General features: G+C 46.7%; 1 protein-coding gene across 2 annotated transcripts in view; it reads left to right on the plus strand.

The window, feature by feature from the left end:
• DGKD (diacylglycerol kinase delta) overlaps positions 1-24,504 on the plus strand; it is a 124,299-nt gene that overhangs the window by 24,386 nt on the left and 75,409 nt on the right. For both annotated transcript variants that reach the window (XM_038001356.2, XM_007966693.3), the window contains exons 2-3: positions 9,713-9,823; positions 11,800-11,880. In XM_038001356.2, the coding sequence (XP_037857284.2) occupies positions 9,713-9,823; positions 11,800-11,880 (192 nt within the window). The remainder of the gene's footprint in view (positions 1-9,712; positions 9,824-11,799; positions 11,881-24,504) is intronic.

Here is a 24,504-nt window from a genome sequence, read left to right on the forward strand (position 1 = left end):
CAATAAGGGAGGCCAAGGCCTGATGATTGCCTGAGCAACATAGCGAGACCCTGTCTCTACAAAGCAGAACAAAACAAAACAAGTGCACCTGTAGTCCTAGCTACTTGGGAGGCTGAGATGGGAGGATCACTTGAGCCCAAGAGGTCAAGGCTGCAGTGAGCTGTGATTGAGCCACTGTAGTCCAGCCTGGTTGGCAGTGTGAGAACCTGTTTCAAAACAAAAACAAAACTTCCTGAGGCACTGGCCTCAATTTTTTTAAGTTCTTTAAAGATTAGGGATACTAGCCCTTTGTGGTATTTTGTAAAACTTCCTAGCCTGGTGTGGTGGCTTAATTAAGATAATTAATTAATTAAGGTAAATAAACCCACTAAACCCGAGGGACTGTTGGTCTGGGGAGGGAGATAGCCTCATAATGGATGTTCATGTACTTGCAAAGTGATGACAGCTAGTTCTGCCTGGGGGGAGTCTGGGAAGACTTCTTGAAGGTGGTGGCATTTGACTTAGGTCTCAAAGCTTAGTCATTTTCCCCGCCAGTAGAAGAGGAGCTGAGGATATCCAGGCAGAGGAAAGAGTATATTCAAAAGAGTGGGGAAATAAAGGAGTCAGTTGTGTTTGAGTCAGGTGGTTCTGGGAGGGGTGAGAGAGGAGCCTCTCAGATTGGGAGGAGCCCTGTGGGCCCGCGAAGCCTTCCTAGATGCCATGGAAAGTGAGGAGAGGTTTGGGAGTGGGTCCTGGCTCTGAGACCGTATTCTTTTTCCAGTCGCCTGGGAGCTTCTAACACGGTGAGTCCCTGCCCCTCCAACACTGATGCTCGTCACTGGTTGGGTGGGGCCGGTGGTCACTGTTTCTCAAAGCTTGTCAGGTAATTGTAATTGGCAGTTGGGGTGAGATCTTCCCGTTGAGAGAGAGAATTGTGGCAGCAGGTTGGAGGAAGGATGGACAGAGAACAAACTTGGTGTGCTTAGGAGCCACCTGGGCTCTTGGCAAAAATTCATATTTCCAAGGCTCAGGAGGTTGGGCGTGGGGCAGTAATTTGCTTTTTCTTTCTTTTTTTATTTTATTTTATTTCTATATTATTATTTTAATAACCTGTATTTTTTTTTAAACTAGTTCAGTGAAGTAGTGAGAATGGGGTAGAGAATAGAGCAAGGAGTTCAGTCTGTAACTGGTTGTGAACCCTCATTTGAGATAGCTCACTGCCTTTAGGCCAGCCAGAGCCTGCATTTTTAACAAACATTCCAGGGATTCTGATGTGGTGGTCTGGGCCACACTTTGAGATACATTGAGCCTGAGACAAGAGGCAGAACAACTTAAGCGTGAGGTAGGCGGGGCTGAAGAGGAGAGGCAGAATCTTCCATTATTTTATTTATTTATTTATTTATTTTGAGACAGAGTCTCTGTCGCCCAGGCTGGAGTGCAGTGGCCGGCTCTCTGCTCACTGCAAGCTCCGCCTCCCGCGTTTACGCCATTCTCCTGCCTCAGCCTCCCGAGTAGGCGCCCGCCACCTCACCTGGCTAGTTTTTTTGTATTTTTTAGTAGAGATGGAGTTTCACCGTGGAATCTTCCATTATTTTAACAAATACAATCAATGATCCTAGGTAGCCAGTTAGAAATGGGGAGTGAAGAAGGAAAAGAGTTGAACGCCTGCTACTTCTTTTAGATTTGATGATGCTATTAGTATTAACTAAAGAGGAAATGTGGGGTCAGTGAACAGTGAGATGAGGTACATTTCAGTGTGGAGGCCTGGCCCATGGGGATGCCAGCATGCTAGACTAGGTTTGAGTAGCAGTGATGCTGACAGAGCGGGAGTGAACTCAGCCAACCCCTCGTCATCAGCCAGGAATGCATTTGGCTGCAGGTTGATGTCATCAGGACCCACACTGGCTACCTGGAGCCTCAACATGCTTGCTACGGCACTAGATGTTGTGTGTTCATTCAAAGCAAAGGTGGCACTGCGGCTACACGTGTTCCCATATACCAGCCGAGCACTCACCTACCTCCCCACCCCCAACAGAACTGCTTAGGTCTCCTTGACGGGTACTGGGGTAATGGGGATTAGCCCTGTGATGAAAGGCCCCCCCCCGCCCACCACCCCCAACTCGGAAGCAAGGTCCTGTGAGCAGTGAGGATGTCTGTGTATGTGTATGGAGGTGTTCACAGTGTCGGCCGTACCACAGTAAGAGAAGTGTCCTGGGTTTAGGAAACGTGAGTGTGAACTCCAAATGAAGGGCACATCTGGAGCAGCTCTCTCTTGGGTGTTTGGGTGTACACATTGTTGCCACTTTTTGGCTTTTTTGGTTTGGTCCTTGCTCACATTAGTGGGGGCAGGAATGAGGTGTCACTCCTCCTGTCAGTAGAAGCTTTGGCATAGGAGCTTTGGGACATGGTCAGTTTTAATCTTGGTGGCAGTGCATTGAAAACAAGGGTAGTGGCAGTGGGGAAATTGGATTCTCTTGATGGGTAAGGGAAGGATGATGTCCTTTTTCCATGGGTTGGTGTTTTGGAGTCTTCAGAAAACCTATGTTGGGTTCCTTTCTGTCAGAGTTAGCACCAGACTCGGGGTCTGGCTCTGCAGAGCTGAGCGGGATTCTGCAGCGCCCTGGTTGCCTGGTGTGCTCTCTCCTGCTGGCCGTTGGTGTCATGAAGATGCCGATGTGGCACACATTCCATTGCCGCCTTGGGCATTCCCTCAACTTCTGCCAGGATGCAGTAAGATCACGTTATAGGTAGATAGGTGGTGGGTAAGTTGCAGGTAGTTCCTGAATGAGGATGAATCTGTGGGTAGTGTTTTGAGTAGATACAGGAATTTACCTTTGCTTAATTGATTTAAATCAGACTTTTATGCTGAAGTTTTATTTTGCCAACAAGTATTGTCTGGGCTCTGGGTTTGAATTCTAGGTGTGACATTCATTAGCCAAATGGCCTTGGGTGAATTACTTAATCCTCTGGCCCTCAGTTTCCTTGTAAAGTGGGAATATTACCACCACTTTCAAAATTGATGTGAGGATTAAAAGATGAAAATGGCTCCTACTCGGGTAGTGGATGTGGTATGTGTGAAGTGTTGGAGATAATCTGGAGGTCTTTGAATATGTTTTGCATGCCTTATGTTTTGTGAACAAATTATTTTCTGATTGCTTCCTATTTGTGAATCATGGTGCTTATAAATTGCAAACCACAGACGAAGCTTTGAGGTAGAGTTGGAGAGGCCTGGGATTTCTTTTGTGACCTGTCATTAGTTGTTCAACCGGGCAAGTTACTTAGTCTCTCTGTTTACCAGTTTTCTTATTTGTTAACTGGAATGTTAGTTTCTGTCTCATAGACCAGAAATGTTTGTTCTGTTAAGAAGACAACTAAATATAAAAATAACGCATGAAAATTTAAAGTTATATGCAAATTGGGCCAGGTGCGGTGGCTCACGCCTGTAATCCCAGCACTTTGGGAGGCTGAGGTGGGTGGATTACCTGAGGTCAGGAGTTCGAGACCAGCCTGGCCAACATAGTGAAACCCCATCTCTACTAAAAATGCAAAAAATTAGCCGGGCGTGTAGTGCGCACCTGTAGACCCAGCTACTCAGTAGGCTGAGGCAGGAGAATCACTTGAACCTGGGGGGTGGAGGTTGCAGTGAGCCGAGACTGTGCTACTGCACTCCAGACTGGGCAACAGAACAAGACTCCGTCTCAGAAAACAAACAAACAAAGTGATATGCAAATTGATAGAAGTAAGTTTTACCAGCTACTTTCCACTGAAACATTTGTATGTTAATGTTTTATGCTAGTATTTCCACTTTTGGGGACTTTGTGAATTTGGGTGATGTGCTGTTGCTTAATTAACCATAGTCAGGTTTCTGTTTTACCTGCTTTTTTGTTGTTGTTGAAGGACTGGGAAGGTTCAAAGGACAGATAGATGGCTGAAGTGAACATTTGGCTAATTTTCATTCCTTTCTCCTATTGTTTTTTTTTTGTTCCCCTCCCCAGTTTTCCAGCTGTCTGCCTGCAGCCCCTCTGTCCAGGTCACTTTGGGCAGGCTGTGGCTTGCTGCCCTCAGCCTCTGGACATGTGTCTCTTGGTTGGCCCCCTCCGTTTTCTTCACCCCTATGTGGCAGCTGTTTTTCATTTGTTTGTCTTTTACTGTGTAAATGTGGAAATCCTCACTCCTTACATGCTCGAGACATTAACGCTAATAGTCTGAGATTTTACTTCTGTCCTCATATTGATTAACTGTATTTTTCCCTTTACCGTTTTACATGTAGAATGATACATAGAGTATACATGTAAGTTGAGAAGTACAGTCATGGACTGTGCACACGTGGACCCACCTGCACGGCTGATTGCCAAGGTGCTTTTCTGTGGCATCCCCCAGGGTTAAGCATCCTTTGGGGTTTAGTCTCCATTTGACTTACTCTTCTGGTAAATGCCAGTTCACACTTTCTATTGGTTTTCTTTTTGGTGGTTTTTCTTTTTCCGTGGGAGTTTCTTTTTTCTTTTTTTTTTGAGAGGGAATTTCACTCTTGTCACCCAGGCAAGAGTGCAATGGCTTGATCTTAGCCCACTGCAACCTCCGTCTGCTGGGTTCAAGCGATTCTCCTGTCTCAGCCTCCCAAGTAGCTGGGATTACAGGTATCCACCTCCATGCCCAGCTGATTTTTGTATTTTTAGTAGAGACGGGGTTTCACTATACTGGCCAGGCTGGTCTCGAACTCCTGACCTCAGGTGATCCACCTGCCTTGGCCTCCCAAAGTGCTGGAATTGCAGTCATGAGCCACCGCGCCCAGCCCGTTCTGTGGGAGTTTCTGCTATATTCTGGTTACTGACCGACTGTCAGCAGTAGTGTACATATTTTTCCCACCTTGGCCTTTCTTTTATCTCTTTTTGAGTTGTCTTTGGTGAGCAGAAATTCTCAATTGTAATATAGTTGAGTTTAGCAGTCATAGCTTATATCTAATATTTTTTTCTATTATATTTAAGAAACTCTTCCCAATTCCAAAGTCACTGGAAATTCTCTTTCGTCTGCTGGAAGTTTTAAAGTTCTTCTGCCTTTTGCTCTAGCACACCCAGAGTCTACCAGGAGCTCACGCATGTGGTGTCCTTGGGTAACCTGACATCTCAGCCCCTTTGCTGAAATCCCCCTCCTCCAAACCCTGGTTTGCAGTGCCACCTGTTTTATACATCAAGCTTCCAAATCTGCAAGGGTCTGTTTCTGGGCTATATTTGGTCCCCAAATTCCACTTCTCTTAATTTGCTCTAAGGGTAGTTGAGGACATAAGCAGATATTTACTTAGGGGAATGTCCGCTGAAATTCTGATGATAGCATTGAGGGAACAGGAAGCATTCTAAATCTTCTGGCAGTGGGAAGCAGGTGAATGATGGAGAGGAGGGTGTGTAGGTGCAGTGAGATACTCGGTAGCCAACAAAAATGCATTTGCTGATGCAACTATATGGTAATAATATACATGACAGAAAAAGTAGCAAGGTCAAATAACAGTATGTACAGTATGGATTCCATGTTCATAAAAAGAAAGTTGTAAGTTGAAAAAAACCTGTCATCTTTGGTTTCTCTTGTCCCGGTCACACCCAGGGTGATTTGATCTGGCTTTGACCCCATCAAGCCACCATGTCCGCTCTGGCATGTCCTCGGTGACCCCCTGGTGGCTGCTTCCTTTATCCTAGCCTCAGTTCTCATTTATGACCTCGCTGCTGCATTGGACATCAGTGATGCGATCTTCTCGACGTGCTGTCTCCTCTCCTGCACTTCTGCCCACTTTCTTCTCGTTCTCCTTTCTGGCTTTCCTTTCTCGATGTTGGTGTCCCTGGGTTCCCATTTCCCTGGGCCTCCATGCACTCCATGCTTTCTCCTTTGGGGCCCTTTGCAAGGCATCTCCTGCGTTAAACCTTCTCCTACATCACAGACCTGCAGTGCTGGCTGTCGCCTCACACTGAGCTCCCCTGATGTCCTCGAGGCCCACAGACTCAGCACGTCCAGAATGAAACCGACGTCCCCCCACTGAGCCACACTCTTCAGAGGTGTCCAGGATTTTGGTCCTGTCTCCTCCCCTTCACCTCGGTCAATTGTCACATCTTTCTGAACATTCCCGTGCCTGTGTCCATGTCTTCCCTGCCACCCCAGACTCTTGTCACCAACTCCCCCATTATGCGAGTTTCTGAAGTGTTCTGCCAGCCTCCACGTTTCACCCCCTGTTCTTTCCCACACTGTGGCCACAGCCAGCTTTCCAGAGTGAGTGTATTTCTGAGCCACCACCGGGCTCTGTCTCTAGCCCCAAGGAGCAGCTGCGGGCCTCTGCTTGCCCAGCCCCTCCTCCCTGGCCAGCTCAGGTACCTGTTGTTCAGGCAGCCTCTCTTATGGGACATTGCTCACTGCCCTGTGCCCCACGTCCCAGAGCACTCTGGTGTGTATACATCTGCCCTCCTCTGGTCTGAGCTTCTGCCCATGCAGCCCTCAGAGCCCAGTGCAGTGACCAGCATCTGGTGACGTGGCCATGTATCAGAGAGGGGTCAACCTCACCCTGTGACTGGGCCTGCTGATCCCTTTCAGACAGAGTCTGTTCTGGACTTTCTCTGTCCCTGGTTTGCAGCCCTTTTCAAGGGCATTCTCAGAGGTGTCTTACTCTTCAGCAAGGACCACTGGAGACTTGGGCTTCCCTGCAAACAGCTGCACGTGGTAGTCTTGGACCTGTGGCTGGGCATATGTCTGTTCAGGTCAGTGGGTGGCCGTGGACCACACTCCAGCTCAGGTCCAGTGCTCTCGCCAGCTTCCTCTGGAGAGCCCAGCACTGGGATTGGTGTCTCACCTGTGTTTGCTGGTGGGCGCTTGTTCACTTTCCACCTGCTGCTCTCTCTCTGACTGGAGCTTGAGAGTTTTCTCGGTGCGGTGTGTGTTACAAATTTGTCTCTGATTGGAATAAGGGTATCCTAGATGGCTCGAACGACAGTTGGCCCTTTTGTTTGTGCATAGAACCCAACAAAGTGACTGTAAGAGCCTGGTGGCCCGGCATGGCCTGAGTGAACTGTGCAAGGGCCTGGCCCTTTCACTCCTGACTCTGCTCTAGGGGGCAAGGAGAGGCCTTGTCAGCCGAGCAGCATTTCCTGTGGGTGCCTTTCACAGCTGCCACGTGCAAAATACAGCACATTATTTTGGGGTGTTATTTTCTTGACCACTTTTGGTTCATTGCTTTTGACTAAATGTTTAAAAATATTCTGCAGCATATCTATAGTACTCACAAGCAGCGAATCAGGAGAAGAAATGCAGTTTCTGAGAAGGCTTCAAAGAAATCATGGTCTTTATCTCTTCCCCAGCCTTTTCCGCTGAAACCCACCAGTCTTTTTCTGAGCACTCTTGTTCTATAAATAAAGCAACAGCTCTCCTTGGGCAGCCCAAGATCGCAGACTCTCATCCGCCCTCAGAAAGATTGTGCATGTGCGTGTGCGTGTGTGTGTGTAAGAGTGGTGGTGCAGTGAGTTATGTTTTAATTTTGCTTTTCTTTTATGTATGAGATGTGTAGCAGGAGATGCAAGAAAAAATACTCTAGCATCTGTCCTTTAAAGATAACTTATTATAACTTTTCTGGGTTTTGGCTTGTTGGTTTTGTCTTTTTTTTTTTTTTTTTTTGCCCATTTAGGGAAGAGATGGAAGTGATTGCTTTCCGCACAGAGGTAAGGAAGAGGAATGGGGGGCCAGGAGAGATGTCCTCACAGTGAGGCCTTTGAGGTCAACAGAGAAAGGGTCTCGTGATGTATGTTTTAGGCTTCTGTGGATGGCATTGCTCTGTGCGGATGTATTTGAAATGAGTGTCATCCATGTGTACTTGGATCTGAAAAGGAGATTTGGAAACAAATACCATTTCCCAGTCCTTCACAGTGAAGACTGGTTTGTATCCTCGCTCCCAGAATCAGGAGGTGGGACTCTCTGTCTGCGTTGGATCATCCTTGTTCTGTTTTGGACGGGACCTCAGATGCTAGCTGTATGCTGGGGATCCCTGCTGTCTCTAGGGGAGCAGGTGGGGATGGGAAGGTCACTTCTGGCAAACAAGCCTCATCAGGATGCTTGATCATTGGATAATGTTGGGCTCCTCTCTTTTTCCTTCCTGGCACTCTTTAATTACTGGGGAAAGGGTGGGTGCCTTTTTCAGAAGTGTGAGGTGAATGTATAAGCCAAGAATGAGTCAGTAGATTCTTCAGCAGCTCTCCCCTGCGCCGATCCTCTAGAGTTGGAAAGGGCTGCTGTCGTGCCACCGGGCCAGTGCCGAAAGCAGAGTTCGCTGCGATTGGCATGTGCTGGTGAGCAAGAAGCTCTTGGAAGTGGTCGTGAGTGCAGCCAGTTTCCCCCAACCCAGGAAGGGCACAGTGAGGATGGCTTGTTGCAGGATAAGGAGGAGACCCCTAGGCACTGTGCATTGGCCTGTGCTATGCTGTCCGGGCGTGGTCCTGGTGTCCATCCACATGTTGATGGGGTGTCGGGGTGGGGGCTTTCTGCAGCCTTCCCTGTTCCGCTCTCTCCTGTTGTGAACGGCCGGTAGACGGATCGGGCAGTGCAGTGTTCCGTGCTTGCATTCTGGCACAAGTGGGGGACAGGAGCCTCCTGTGTCTTGCTCTTGCGGGTTTTATGTTAGGGAGTTTTCGGCGTTTGTGGATACTTAAGAACTTTGTGCACGCACTGTTTAAAACATTGACGTAAAGTGCAGAGCTATATGGGATTAGGTAATTAAGCAAAAGCTTCTCTGAACCAGTGTGCTTGTCTTTGAACAGAATTTTTAGGAAGCCTTCCTCCGTTTCCATGCTGAGGCCCTTGTGGACTGGGCATTTCTGTGAGGTGGGATGTAACATAGTGTGCAAATGCTGAGAGCCAGGTTCTTGTCTTCATGCATGTCGTTTATTCTTTCTGACTGTGTTAATGGCTCCAAGTACATCAGAAAGTCTCATGACCAAGTAGTTCCTTACGCATTTGATGTTTTGGTGGCATGGGCCGTGTAAGGTGGGGGAGCAGCTCCGGGAGAAGTAGTGCCCCCTTCATTCTTGGCTTTAATTGAGCCAAGGTGAGTGGACTGTAGTGTCCATTTCTGGATTCTTATAAGAGAACATCTTGTATTATGGGGTGAACTCATCAGATTTTCGGGTTGAGAGGAGTTTTAGTGTCTGTGGCCGAGGCACTTCCCTCTCATGGTGTGTGCAGATGCACACACCCAGCCTGTGAGTGGTGGGTTGGGCTGAGGGTGCAGGCCTGGAGCTTCTGAGCCCCAGAGCCACTGACGTAGACAGCTTTGGCAGCAGCATCCTGAGAAATGGCAGGGGGCCAGAGAACACAGAGACAGGGCCAAGAATAGCTGAAAAATACCAAATGCTGAAGTTGGAGAATGCACTGGCCCCATGTCCCAGTGTCTTCCCAGCTGCTGCGTACTGTGGCCCTGTGAGCCTCAGTGTCCTTTCTTCATGTTGCCAGTGCATCCAGGGCACACCCTGGGCCTCTGACACCCCCACCCACACAGGCACACATTGCCCCATAGAGGAAAGGATTGGTGCAACCCCCCATCCCCCCGGCAGTGTGCTGGGCCTGTGCATAGGTCAAGGTCTGTTGAGAGTGTGAGAAATATTTTCTGTTGGAGACATGAATATGTTTCAGCCACAACAGGGTGCGTTTCAGCCGGAAGAGTGAAAGGGCACCTTGAAAACTTCAGTTTATGAATATGTTTCTGTACTTTCAGACCATCATCAAAGAGGGGATGCTGACCAAACAGAACAATTCATTCCAGCGATCAAAAAGGAGATACTTTAAGCTTCGAGGGCGAACGCTTTACTATGCCAAAACGGCAAAGGTGAGGCCCCATGCAGGAAAGCACGTGTGAGGACATCACAGGAGCTGTCCCGGGGGAGGAATTGGGGGTGCTGAGTCCTTGTGTGGGAAAAGCTTCAATTTTCAGATCTGTTATTCAGATCTGTTACTCCTTTTCTTTAATGTCATCAGTAATGGGGAAAAGGAAAAAAGGGTCACAGAAACAGCCACATTAAAGTTGGATATCTTTCTTTCAGAAAGGTTGGGGGGAATCACAGGGTTATGAATTTTATCTTCTTATTATTAAATAATTCTTTATTCTTTAAGTATATTGAGCTTTTTTTTATTTTTTGTTTTTTTTGAGAGGGAGTCTTGCTCTGTTATCCAGGCTGGAGTGCAGTGGCGAGATCTCGGCTCACTGCACCCTCCGCCTCCTGGGTTCAAGCAATTCTCGTGACTCAGCCTCTCGAGTAGCTGGGATTACAGGCACCTGCAACCACGCCTAGCTTATATTTTGTATTTTAGTAGAGATGGGGTTTCACTATGTAGGTCAAGCTGGTCTCAAACTCCTGACCTCAAATGATCTGCCTGCCTTGGCCTCCCAAAGTGCTGGGATTACAGGCGTGAACCACCCATGCCTGGCCTAGAGATGGGGTTTCACCACATTGCCCAGGCTGGTCTTGAAGTCCTGACCTCAAGTGATCCTCCTGCCTTGGCCTCCCAAGGTGCTGGGATTATAGGCATGAGCCACTGTGCCCGGCCAAAGTAGAAGGAGCTGAGCTTTTTGATGTGTGAACAGAAGTGGGAAATTCTTTATTTTTAGGCTTTCTAGCAATTAACCTTCTTTCTGTTGCCCTATTGTAGGTAGATTTAAAACTAGAAGCACCAGGTGGGTGCTGCTGGAGGACAAGCAGCCAGTGAAAGTCACAGATTACTGCCATGTTTAAGCGGATGTGGTGTTAGACGTTCAGACACCAGTGTGTTGGCTGGGATTCCGAATACCTGTATTTTTATATCAGTATTGTTGTCAGTACTAATATTTTGGTATTTAAGAAATCTGGGATCTGAATCATTTACATTTTGAGACATATCCCTAGAAAGTTACTGCATTAAAATTTGAAATGGAACAAAGCAGCTTTTTTAGAAAGGGTTCTGACCACTTCCCTCACTTAAAAAAAAAAACACGAGAAAACACCTTTTGCAGTTAGTTCTGGGGGCGAGGGGAGGGGGAAGTTTACTTAAAAGACTGAATCTCTTTTCTGAGTAATTAGTTTGATTTTCTCCAGGGTTCCTCATAGAGCCGTCATAGAATAGAGGGGATGGTATATGGGAAACAGCAGGCAGGGACTGTGCTGGGGGACCATGACTGTGTAGGGAATGGAAAGGGAGATAGGGGAGGTCCCCAGGCCTGATTCCCAGCCTACCCTGGAGCGTCTCTCTCTCTCCAGGACCAGTCTCCTTCTGATCTGCTCCCTTGTTTCCATTCACCGCCAGACCCCTTCCATTTGGACTTGTCTCTCTTCCCCAGAAGAATTTATTTTAGCCAGGACCTTTCCCCTCCATGTGCTCGCTGGAGGAACAAGCTGGGAAGACACAGAATCCTCAGTCCAGACCCTGGGGCCTTCCCCCAGCTAAAACACTGTGTGAGAACATACTTCACATGTAAAAGTGAACGCTGGTGTTGACAGTAGTAGTAAATACAGAAATACCAGCATTGGGTTGTTTGCTTTGGTTCTCTCTCTTTTTTCTTTCACTAATGCAATGGCAAAGTTCGTAGATTTTTTTTTTTTTTTTTTTTTTTAAATCATGGCACTATACCTGTGAACCCGAGCTTTTGGTTAGAAGCAGGTGGGTGAGTTAATTTGGATTGGCTTATTGATTGGACCCTACAGTTTCAAGGTACTTGGGCTTCTGTGGGTGCTTGGTAGGGATCAGGGGGGTGTGGTGGGCAGCGCTGGCTAGTGCTTAAGGATGTCCTTGTCTTTGTGTGCCTTAGTCCCTGTGTTTGTCTCTTTCCAGTCAATCATATTTGATGAGGTGGATCTGTCAGATGCCAGCGTGGCTGAATCCAGTACCAAAAACGTCAACAACAGTTTTACGGTAAGATTCCTGAGTCACGCCTTTCTTGATTCTTTACTGAAGTTGGCTTTCCTTTTTGATCTGAACATGTGTCCAAGCAGTTCAAACACTTTCATTCTTTTCTTTCTGATTGGAATGATTGCTGGTAAAATTTGAATTTAATGCTGAAAGTAATACTGTGGTTGGACAATAACCAAGAATTTGGCACGCATAAGCACAAAAGGACAATAGGGACGAAATGAAAATTTTTTAAATATGTTTTGGTTCATGTCTTTTTTGTTTTTTTTTTTTTTTTTTTTTTGAGACGGAGTCTCGCTCTGTCGCCCAGACTGGAGTACAGTGGCCGGATCTCAGCTCACTGCAAGCTCCGCCTCCCAGGTTCACGCCATTCTCCTGCCTCAGCCTCCCGAGTAGCTGGGACCACAGGCGCCTGCCACCTCGCCAGGCTAGTTTTTTGTATTTTTAGTAGAGACGGGGTTTCACCATGTTAGCCAGGATGGTCTCGATCTCCTGACCTCGTGATCCGCCCGTCTCGGCCTCCCAAAGTGCTGGGATTACAGGCTTGAGCCACCGCGCCCGGCCTGTTTGTTTGTTTTTGAGACGGGGTTTCGCTCTTGTTGCCTGGGCTGGAGTGCAGTGGCGCTATCTCCAGCTCCCAGCAACCTCTGCCTCCCGGGTTCAAGTGATCCTCCTGCCTTAGCCTCCCTAGTAGCTAGGATTACAGGCATATGCTACCACACCTGGCTAATTTTGTATTTTTAGTAGAGACGGGGTTTCTCCATGTTGGTCAGGGTGGTCTGGAACTCCCAACCTCAGGTGATCTGCCTGCCTTGGCCTCCCAAAATGTTGGGATTACAGGTGTGAGCCACCACGCTCGGCTGGTTCATGTCTTACTAGCTCTGTACAGAGTTTTGTTTTTTGTGATTAGTGTAGAAAATTTGGAAAATGCAGACAAGTATGTTAAAGCAATTAAAAAGCAGCCATAATTCAGCCACCTCAGAAAACATTGAGTGTTAATATTTTGGTGTATTTCTTTTTTTTTCCTTTTTTACGTTTAAACTTTCTTCCTTCCAAATTTATAAAAGTTATATTGGACTTTGTGCAAAAGTTCTAAATGCACGAAATCATGTGATCGCACCACTTGGAAGTGGCCAGCTGCGTACTCTCTGGAGTGTTTATCTTTATTTCTGTATATTTGTGTCTTTACCTGCGTGTACCCGTGAGATCATGCTGAACCTTTTGGTTTACACCTGTGTGTTTTTTTTTCCCCAGGACAATTTATAGTAGACATTTGCTCATGTCAGCTGATCTAAATGTTCATTATATTTTTTAATGGCTATAGTAGCATTTTCTTGTATGATTTTATAATTTAGGCTTTACGGGCTGACTTTAGTGCCTACCTGTATAAGGTTTGACTCTTAATAACAGCACTAGAACTTTTAAAGCTATTTTTCTTTATGTTATTAGGCCATCCCATCTAGACATAAAGTATGCCCCCTAATTTTAAAAATTATTCTTTTATAATTCAGTCAAGGTGAGTAATTTTCCTCAAGTTTAGGATCTGACATTTTGGGTTAGTGTTAGTTTCACGTGCTTTCAAGTTTTGTTTTGTTTATTGATGGATTCATTGTTGATGTTGCTGATACAAATGGGATTTTCCTTCCTCTGTCTAAACCTCTGCTTATTTTGTGTTGATGTAACTGCTCTTATTTTACTTGGAGTATTTGTAGTTTTCTCTATTAATTTATTTTTACCAGCTGGGAAGAGACATTTTTAACCACACAAATAGATTTTTCTTTGATTCGTGGTTTTTAGAGTCTTTAATAGGAGTAGGTGTTGAATTTCGTTGGAGTGTTCTGAACATCAGTTAATTAATTAATTAACTTTTTAGAGATGTCGTCTCCCTTTGTCACCCAGGCTGAAGTGCGGTGATGTGATCTCGGCTCACTGTCACCTCTGTCTCCCAGGTTCAAGGGATCCTCATGCCTCAGCCTCCCTAGTAGCTGGGATTCACCATTACGCCCAGCTAATTTTTGTAATTTTAGTAGAGATGGGGTTTCACCGTATTGGCCAGGCTGATCTTGAACTCCTGGCCTGGAGTGATCTGCCTGCCTGAGCCTTCCGAAGTACTGGGATTACAGGCGTGTCCTACCACACCTGGCTAATTTTTGTGTTTTTAGTTAGAGATAGGTTTTTACCATGTTATTCAGGCTGGTCCTGACCTCAAGTGATCCTCCTGCCTCAACTTCCCAAAGTGCTGGGATTACAGGTGTAAGGTACCATGTCGGGCCCTATTTTTCTTTTTTCTAAATCAATGTCTGCATTTATGTGTATTGGTTTTTTTGTTTTTTTGTTTTTTTAGACCGAGCCTTGCTCTGTTGCCCATGCTGGAGTGCAGTGGTGCGGTCTCGGCTCACTACAGCCTCCACCTCCCAGGTTCCAGTGATTCTCCTGCCTCAACCTTGGGTAGCTGGGATTATAGGCACACGTCACCATGCCCAGCTAATTTTTGTATTTTTAGTAGAGACGGGGTTTCACCATGTTGGCTAGGCTGGTCTCAAACTCCTGACCTCAGGTGATCTGCCTACTTCGGCCTCCCAAAGTGCTGGGATTACAGTGTGAGCCACTATGCCCAGCTGTGTATTGGTTTTTGTCTGTTGTAACTTATGAAATATGTTGTTCAGGTCCTCTTATGATCTTGTGTTTTTTTTTTTTTTTTTTTTTTTTCCCACTTGCGCTTCCATAGGCTGTTAATGAGGAGTTAATGTATTTCAGGCCAATTACATGTAACACTTTTTTCATGTATTCCTAACAGTTTTCACCTTCTCCATTTTGAAGCTTTGTTAAGCATATACATGTTTTAAAAGATAATACCCTCAATATTGAGTAATCATTTATTAATAAAGATTAATAAAGTAGTAGCTTTCCCCCCTCACCCCCAGACAAGGTCTTGCTCTATCAACTGGGTTGGAGTGAACTGGCACAATCATGACTCACTGCAGCCTTAAACTCCTGGGCTCAAGTGATCCTCCTGCCTCAGCCTCCCAGTTAGCTGGGACTACAGGTGCTTGACACCATGCCTGGCTAATTTTTACATTTTTTTGTAGAAGCAAGGTCTCGCTATGTTGTTCAGGCTGGTCTTGAACTCCTGGCCTCAAGTGATCCTCCTGCCTTGACCTCCCAAAGTGCTGGGATTAAAGAAGATCTTTTTCACAATGAGTAGTTTGTGTCATTAACCATTCTCTGATATTAGTATTTCTAAGTCTTCTTTTCTTTGTTCAGAATTTACTTAATATACATAACCAACCCCCCCACCCTTTTCCATCCTAACTTTTATCTTTAGTTTTCCTTATTATTTTAAATTTAATTCTCTCTCTCTCTCTCTCTCTTTTTTTTTTAAGAGATAGGCTCTTGCTCTGTTGCTCAGGCTGGAGTGCAGTGGTACAGTGTTAGCTCACTGCAGCCTCAAACTCCTGGTCTCAAGAGATCTTCCTCCTCATACTCCCCAGTAGCTGGGACCACAGGCATTGTCACCACACCCAGCTACTTTTTTATTTTTTGTAGAGATGGGGTCTAGCTGTGTTGACTTGGCTGGTCTCTAACTCCTGGCCCCAAGTGATCTGTCTTGGTGTCCTAAAGTGTTGGTATTACAGGCATGAGCTGATGTGCCTGGCCTAGATTTAATTCTTGTAAACAGTATGTTGTTAGAATCTGTTTTATTTTAGTCAGAAACCCTTTGCCTTGTAAATATTGTGCTTCAGCCATTTTCTGCTGTCAGGATTCTTGCATATCTGATGCCTGTGTTTTGTGGCCGAACGTATTGTACTTTCTTGTTTATTTTATTTATTTATTTATTTTTGAGACAGGGTCTTGCTCTGTCACCCAGGCTGGAGTGCAGTGGTGCAGTTGTGGCTCACTGTAGCCTCGACCTCCTAGGCTCAAGTAATCTTCCCACTTCAGCCTTCTGGATAGCTGGGACTCCAGGCACATGTGACCATGCCCAGATAACTTTTGTGTTTTTTGTAGAGACTGAGTTTCACCATGTTACCTAGGCTATTCTTGAACTTCAGGGCGCAAGTAATCCGCCCACCTTGGCCTCCTGAAGTGCTGGAGTTACGGGCATGAGCCACTGCACCCAGTCATGCTTTCTTATTTTAATGGTCTCTTGATACCTCCCTTCTACTTCTCTTCTGTGTTGTCTCTTAAACATTTACAGTTCACAAATTCTTTTTCTTTTCTTTTTTCTCCTCCTCTTCTCTCTTCTCTTCTCTTCTCCCCTCCCCTCCCTTCCCCTCTTCTCTCTTTCTCTATCTTCCTTTCTTTTCCTTTTCCTTTTTTTTTTTTTTTTTAAATTTAAATTTAAGGGACAGGTCTTACTCTGTTGCCCAGGCTGGAGTACAGTGGCATGATCACCATTTACTGCAGCCTTGAGATCTCAGGCTCAAGCGATCCGCTGGCCTCGGCCTCCCAAAGTGTTGAGATTACAGTCATGAGCCACCATGCCTGGCCAAGTTCACAAATTTTATTATGCTAGACCTGTTTGTAGCCAGCCCATATGGTGACATCCTTTTTTTGGTCAAGTTTTGTGTATTCCTGAGTGTTTAGTCACAGAGAACATAGTCAGAGAGAACATGCTACTCAGTGCTTTGTTTCACTAGCTTTTATTTGGTTCATATCAAACCATGAAAATGAAAAAGGACTGAGGAACATGGAAGAAAAAGAATGCAAAATGGTCTGTTTTCCAGAAAGGAATCAAACCCAGTGTTTTATTAGCGAGCTCCAGGGACATGGTATTTCCCAGTGTTGGTGTTGCACGGGGTCGTCGGGAGCAGGCTCGGTGCTCTTGCTGTCTTTGAAGGCATTTCTGCTCGAAGTCTCAGAGTTGCCTTCTCTCTTGTGCAATGCAGGTTTTGCTAACTGGTTGGTCTGGGGTAGAGCAAGCCTGATTTGTCCTTGACTCCAGTTTGGGTTTTCCAGCTTTGGAAAACTATTTTTTCCTTCTTTTCTCTTACACTTAAAAAGAAAAAAATTCTGGTTCATGTGCTTTGTCTTGTTCTTTGGGAACTTGGCTTGTTTATTTAGTCATTGTTTTGGCAAGCATTTTTTTGGGGGTCTACCCTGGCCACACATCATGCTGAGTGCTCAAGTTTCAGTGCTAGGTAGAAATGGAGAGGAGCCACTCTGCATCAAGCTTATATTCTCGTGGAAGATCAGATAAGCACACACATAGAGCCTTAGTTACAGGCTGAGACAAGCTCCGATGGAAGAGCACTACATGATGCCTGATATGTGGAAGACCCCACCTGGCCTTGGGGAGGGGCTGGGCAGTCTTCTCAGAGGAAGTGAGGTCTCACAGCTGAGACATGAAGAATGACAGTGGTAAATCCACTGAGGGAAGAGTGAGCCTGAGAGGGTGCGTGTGTCTGTTTCTGTGTGTGTGTCTGTGTGTTTCTATGTGTATCTGTTTCTTGTGCAAATAGGCACCTTGGGAATGGGGCAGGTGGAGGGACCAGCAGTGCGAAGACCTTGGGATGGGGACACTGTGTGGAGTGTGCAAAGTGGTGGAAGGGCCAGGGTGGCTGGTGGAGGCCAGAGCGAGAGGACATCAGAAGGGACCAGGGCAGGGCTTGGGACTTACTCCTCAGGACTTGGGCTGCTGTTGAAGTTTTATTTGGTGAAATTCTCAGATTTGCAGATGTGGGAAAGTTCTACTCAGGCTGTAGAATGGAGAGTGAACTGGAAGGGGAGGGAAGTTTGTAGGATTGTTAGGAGAGAGTGGAGTGGAGAGTGTGGAGGTGTCAAGGGGGTAGTGGGCAGGCCGGTGATCAGGTCAGAAGAGGGTGGAGCAGATGAAGGTGTCAGGGCTTCTGCTGAGTACAGCAGCAGGCTGGTTAAGTGAGCTCAGGAGTCCAGAAGAGGGGCTGTGGGGTGGTGGGGGAGGCTTCTTTATCTTCCATGTCTGTCACATTCTTTAGCCTTATTTTATTTAATTTCTTGTTTTTTTGTTTTTTTTTTTCCCTAGTTCTAGTTATCAAAGTTTTTAATATTGTTTGTAACTACATTTACTTGCAACCTCCCCTCCCAGCCCCCACCCCCGATTCCGGCATACTTTGTTTTTATCCTGGCTTATTCTTGGTTGATAGGTAAATTTTTTTCTTTTTTCTTTTTTTTTTCTTTTGAGATGGAGTCTCGCTCTGTCACCCAGGCTGGAGTGCAGTGGCCGAATCTCAGCTCACTGCAAGCTCCGCCTCCCGGGTTCATACCATTCTCTTGCCTCAGCCTCCTGAGTGACTGGGACTACAGGTGCCCACCACCACGTCCAGCTAATTTTTTGTTTTGTATTTTTAGTGGAGACGGGGTTTCACAGTGTTAGCCAGGGTGGTCTCGATCTCCCGACCTCGTGATCCACCCGCCTCAGCCTCTCAAAGTGCTGGGATTACAGGCATGAGCCCCTGCACCCAGCCAATAGGTAAAATATTTTTAAAAAGTTTTCTGTTTAACAAAGTCATTCCCTCCAGGGAAAGATTTTCCTTTGATCATCTCCATTTTTTCTTGGGTTTTCAAATGTTTTCATTGACTTAGGATTTCTTCCCTGATTTATTACACTTTGAGTGTGTTTTAGTGATTTTAGTTGTTGTCGTCAAGTCCTATGCTTGTTTTTTTTTTTTTTTTTTTTTTTTTTTTTTGAGACAGTCTCACTCTGTTGCCCAGGCTGGAGTGCAATAATGCGATCTCAGCTCACTGCAACTTCCACCTTCTGGGTTCAAATGATTCTCATGCCTCAGCTTCCCCAGTAGCTGGGATTACAGGTACCCGCCACCACGCCTGGCTAATTTTTGTATTTAGTAGAGACGGGTTTCACCATGTTGGCCAGGCTGATCTCACACTCCTGAGCTCAAGTGATCTGCCCTCCTCAGCCTCCCAGAGTGCTGAGATTACACGTGTGAGCCACCATGCCCAGTTTTATAATCTTCCCTTAGCAGCCTAGAGCTGTAGAACACTACAAGACTGTAGGGTCCATTTGAGTTTTGTGCTTTTGTTTACTTATTTCTCCAAGTCAGTGTTTTTCGTCATTTTTAAACCCATGTTCTCTTTTGATAAAGGATTGATTAATTTTTATTGCCTCCTTTAATGTTGTTTGAAATTTCAAAATGCAGCAAAAATGAATAAAAGCAATGGGCTTTGTTCTCACCCTCCCTGACCCTCCTGGAGAGTCATTCCTGCCTGCATTCCATTTGGTCTTATTTATTTATAATATATGGTACTTGAGAGCAAGGATTTTTGTCTGTTTTGTTCATGGCTTTACACCAAGGGCCCAGCATACAATAGGTGCACATAACTCTTGGTTGAAGAGTGGCTTGGTCACCTCCAGTTCCAGAATGATTTGGGCCCTGCCCTTCATTGATTCGGCTTTGCAGGACGCTTCCCGGGACCAGATGCTGGGCTTGGCTGCAAGATCAGGTCCTCCTTCCTGCGGGACACAGTCCATGCGCGTCGCAGCAGCCACGGCAGGGCTGGGGAGGAACTGACGTAGGTTGCTTCTTGGGGCAGGGCATGGGGGATCCCTGCCTGTGGTGGGAGAAGGGGGCAAGACCATGCCAGAGCTGAGGAGGGTAGCTATGGGGTGGAAGGGGCGCTTCTTGCCAGAGGGAGTGGGCGTGGGAGGTGCGCTGGGTGAGCAGCCTCAGAGGCGGGAGGTGATTTCCAGGCTGGCGTGGGTTTGGGCTTTTTTGTCAGAGCTGTGGGAAGCCATTAAGATTTTAAAGCAGGGTGGTAAAGTTGGGTTTTTGTTAGAAGAGTCTGTCTGCTGCTGGAGGCGAGATCTGCAGGGAAGAGGTGGCTAGGTGGATGAGAAGGGCTGCAGAGGGGCCTTTCCCCCAACATGAGGTGGGGGGACAGCCCGGATGCGCTTATGGAGGTGAGAGATGGGGCCTGAGGAGAGCCATGCACTGCAGGTGGGCAGGGCCTATGCTTCTGCTGTTGCTGGTACTTTCTTTTCTTTGTTTTGGGTGACACTGGGAATTAAGTATTAATAACAGTATTGAAGGAAAATACTGTGTCATTGGCCATGATACATGCTTCCTAGAAAGCAGTGCTGTACACAGTGGCGTGATCACAGCACCCCTGCAGGACTCCAGAGGCGCAGCTTCTTCTCCTGACTGGCAGTGTTTTGGTATTGCTGGCCTTTCCAGTTCTAGAAATGTCCCCTTGGAGACTGACTTCATGGTGGCTGGTGTCAGAGTCTGTGTCCATTGTGAAGGAGGCAGAGTCAGCGCTAAATTCAATTTAGTGAAGATTTTCTAGACTAAGTAGGAAGAGGGCTCATCATCCGAAGTGGGCGTGGGTGCTCCACGTAGCCAGGCTCATCGCTCGAAGTGGGCATGGGTGCTCTCCATAGCCAGTCTTTGTCTACAGGACAGCGGTAGGCAGTCAAGGCCTGAGCCCTGGCCAGGTCCCTTGGAGGGCAGGGAGCCTGGAGCTGGGAGAGGGTGGTGATGCATGGTGGCCATTTCCACTCCCACAGGGCCCTTTGCCCTTCACACCCAGTGCCCACTGCCCTGCCTGAGACGCCTTGTGCTGTCCTGCCCTGCATCTGCCTGGCCACCTGCTGGCATGGCCTCTCCCATTTGTGGGGGTGTCACTACCCAACTCCGTCTCCTCTCATGGCTCTCCTTCCCTGCCTCCTGCCTTGGGTGGGATGTGGGCAGGATATAGTTTGAGTCCATCTCAGGCGCTGGTTTTGTGGAGCACACAGGGACTCTGTCTTCAAATGTCCAGGGTCTGTGTATCCTCCACCAGATAGAAGACCCAAGGCAACAGGACTGGGCTCCTTCTCTTCTTCTAATCTCTGAAAGTACAGGACCCTGCAAGGTAACTTCATGCTTAAAGGCAAGCCAGAGCATGAGCCAGAGCATGAATCTCAGCTCAGCCTCTTCCGAGCAGATGACCGTGGGCAAGTCACAGAACAGCTCCAAGCCTCCATTTTCTCATCTGAGAAATGGGGTAACCTGCCTTGTGGGGTGGTTTGGTTGTGAGGAGTAAATGAGTTAATGAATGTAGGCATGATATACGTGTTTGTGCCTGTTAACACTGTGATTATAGGCACTTACTGATTATTCAGTGAATGAATTGAAAGCAATAAACCAAGTTCATTTATTATGTCATTTGGTATGTGGAAAATTTTCTTCTAGTTTGGTGTACTTAATGTTTCATACTTTCTCTGTTTACTGAATAATAACTTAAATTGAACAAAATCACTACGAATTAGTCCAGATTTCACTGGGCTTCAGTTAGTCTGGCTGTATTATTACTTCTCCCTGGGTCCTGTCAACTCCAGCTTAGGTGAACCTTAGAGAGGAAAGACAAGTTTTACTGGAATATGCCTGAAATACAGAGCTGTTCAGAAGGTCATATTCTGCCCATTGTTAAAAGTGCTGTAAACCAAGGCTGGACATGGTGGCTCACACCTGTAATCCCAGCGCTTTGGGAAGCTGAGGTGGGTGGATCACCTGAGGACAGGAGTTCAAGACCAGCCTGACCAACGTGATGAAACCCCATCTCTACTAAAAATATAAAAATTAGACAGGCGTGGTGGCGGGCACCTGTAATCCCATTTGGCTGAGGCACAAGAATCACTTCAACCCAGGAGGTGGAGGTTGCGGTGAGCTGAGATTGCATCATTGCACTCCAACCTGGGTGACAGAGCGAGACTCTGTCTCAAAAAAAAAAGAAAAAAAAAAAAACGCTGTAAGCCATCGAGGGGCCCGTCGTTTCTTACCTAATGAAGTTCAGGGTCTGGCCTCGCCCCAGCAAAGCCCAGTGCTTCTTAGGGAGCTCCCTGTGTGTATGGGTCACCTGCTGGCCCTGGTCTCTGGGGGTCTGTTTCCCCAAATTCTCCCCACAGCCCCTGTCCGTTTCCTCCTCAGGGAAGCCTTCCTGTTCACACGGTGCTCAGGAAGCTGCCATATGCTTCTGTGGGGCTGCGGTTCTCAAACTTGGCCATGCCCGAGCACCTTTTGGAACCTTCCCCAGAAATTTGCAAGTGGGTGCTTTTTCAAAACTTTCCAAAATCTTAGGGTAAAGCCACTTTGGGACCCCCTCTTGAGGGTATTTTGTATCACTCATGTGATGCTAAATTAGCACATACTCCCTAGTAATGTGTACTTGGCCACACGTTGAGCTCAAGGCCAGGGAGTCTCTTGGCAGCTTAGGGTCCCCAGTGCTCTGCCCTTTGGGGTGACTATGTGTATGAATATGAGCTGGAAGAAGCAGGTTCTGTTGCTTTTTTTTGTTAACACAACAGAGAGGATATTGACTCACCTCTTCCTTGGCAAGCCCTCCTGTGTGGATTCGTTTATTAACTTAGTTCTTAAAGTGTTTGAATCTTAGTAGTGATTTTAAAGGAAATTTAAAATAGGGAAAAAATGGGCTGGGTGTGATGGCTCATGCCTGTAATCCCAGCACTTTGGGAGGCCGAGGCAGGCGGATCACCTGAGGTCAGGAGTTCAAGACCAGCCCAGCCAACATGGTGAAACCCCGTCTCTACCAAAAATACAAAAATTACCTGGGTGTGATGGTGGGTGACTGTAATTCCAGCTACTCAGGAGGTTGAGGCAGGAGAATTGCTTGAACCCAGGAGGTGGAGGTTGCAGTGAGCCGAGATCACACCACTGCACTCCAGCCTGGGAGACAGAGCAAGACTCCATCTCAAAAATAAAAATAAAAGTAACATAGGGAGAAAATGTTCCCACAGTAGCCCTGCAGTTGTTTTCTTTTTTCGTGTTTCTCTTCAGACCTTTTTTTTTTGAGAGGAAGGCACATGAGCAGACATTGGGTGAATGTCTGCTGTCCCAGTGGCACATCCTGGATGAGGGTGGGTGGAGGGCAAGTGGAGAACTGCCCCAGATATGGAAAGTGGTAGAAGAAGAGTTGAGTACACACTCGTATGAGGGATGGGGCTGGTTTACGGGAGTGGAACCAGCTTGAAAAGAAGACAGAAAGTGAGAAGTGAAGACTTGTTGTATCATGTAAGAACAGAATGAAGAAAAGGACAGGTCCTTGGTTTATTTTCAGGAAATGGAAATGGATTGGCCAAATAATGGGGATCGAAAATAAAGGGTGTTTTTATTATAAGCCAAGTGAAAATTAAATTTAAGATACGTATGTTGTCGTGGTTGGATTGTGTCCTCCAAAGTTCATGTGTTGGAAACTGAATCACCAGTGCAACAGTATTGAGAGGTAGAAACTTTGAGAGGTGATCAGTGCCGGGTGCAGTGGCTCACGCCTGTAATCCCAGCACTTTGGGAGGCCAAGGCGGGCAGATCACCGAAGGTCGGGAGTTCGAGATCAGCCTGATAACGTGGAGAAACCCTGTCTCGACTAAAAATACAAAATTAGCCAGGTGTGGTGTCACATGCCTGTAATCCCAGCTACTTGGGAGGCTGAGGCAGGAGAATCACTTGAACCCAGGAGGCGGAGGTTGCAGTGAGCCGAGATTGAGCCATTGCACTCCAGCCTGGGCAACAAGAGTGAAACTCTGTCTAAAAAAAAAAAAAAGAAGAGGTGATCAGGCCAGGAGTTCTCTGCTCTGGGGATGGATTAATGCTGTTATTGTAGGGGTCAGTTCCTTATAAAGGGATGAGTTCGTCCCCCTCCCCCTTGCTCTCACTATCACCTTTGATGCAGCATGAAGGCCCTCACCAGATGGTGCACCATGCTCTTAGACTTTCGAACTATGAGGCAAATAAACTTCTGTTCATTTAAAATTACCTAGTCTGTGGTATTCCGTTATAGCAGCGCAAAACAGACTGAGACACATGTCTAGAGGGCTGCTTATGTGTAATAGCTATATAATACTGCCTATAGCCGGGCGCGGTGGCTCAAGCCTGTAATCCCAGCACTTTGGGAGGCCGAGGCGGGCGGATCACAAGGTCAGGAGATCGAGACCATCCTGGCTAACACGGTGAAACCCCGTCTCTACTAAAAATACAAAAAACTAACCGGGCGAGGTAGCGGGCGCCTGTAGTCCCAGCTACTCGGGAGGCTGAGGCAGGAGAATGGCGTAAACCCAGGAGGCGGAGCTTGCAGTGAGCCGAGATCGCGCCACTGCACTCCAGCCTGGGGGACAGAGCAAGACTCCGTCTCAAAAAAAAAAAAAAAAAAAAAAAAAAATACTGCCTATATAAAGGGCAGTTTATATTTAATGCTGGTAGAATATCATGAAGGTAGTGTATGTTCGAATTAGGTTTAGCTACTCTATTAGTTTCTCATGGCTTCCATAACAAATTATCAGATAACATGAAACAAAATAAATGTATTCTGTCACATTCCTGGAGGCCATACATCTGAAATCATGGTGTTGGCAATGCTGGGGTCCTAGGAGAGACTCTGTGACTTGCTTTGCCCAGGTCCTGGTAACTCCAGGCATTCCCTGGCTTGTGGCTGCATCGCTTCAAGGTCTGCCTCTGTCTCCACATGGACTTTTCTTCCTTCTTGTGTCTTCTCCTCTGTTTCTTAAAAGGACACCTGTCCTTGGATTTAGGGCCCACTCAGATAATCCAGGATGATCTCGTCTCAAGATCCTTAACTTAATTACATCTGCAAAGACTGTTTTTCCAAATAAGGTCACATTCACAGGTTCCAGAG

The sequence above is a fragment of the Chlorocebus sabaeus genome, chromosome 10 (assembly GCF_047675955.1).
Source record: "Chlorocebus sabaeus isolate Y175 chromosome 10, mChlSab1.0.hap1, whole genome shotgun sequence".
Classification (NCBI taxonomy): domain Eukaryota; kingdom Metazoa; phylum Chordata; class Mammalia; order Primates; family Cercopithecidae; genus Chlorocebus; species Chlorocebus sabaeus.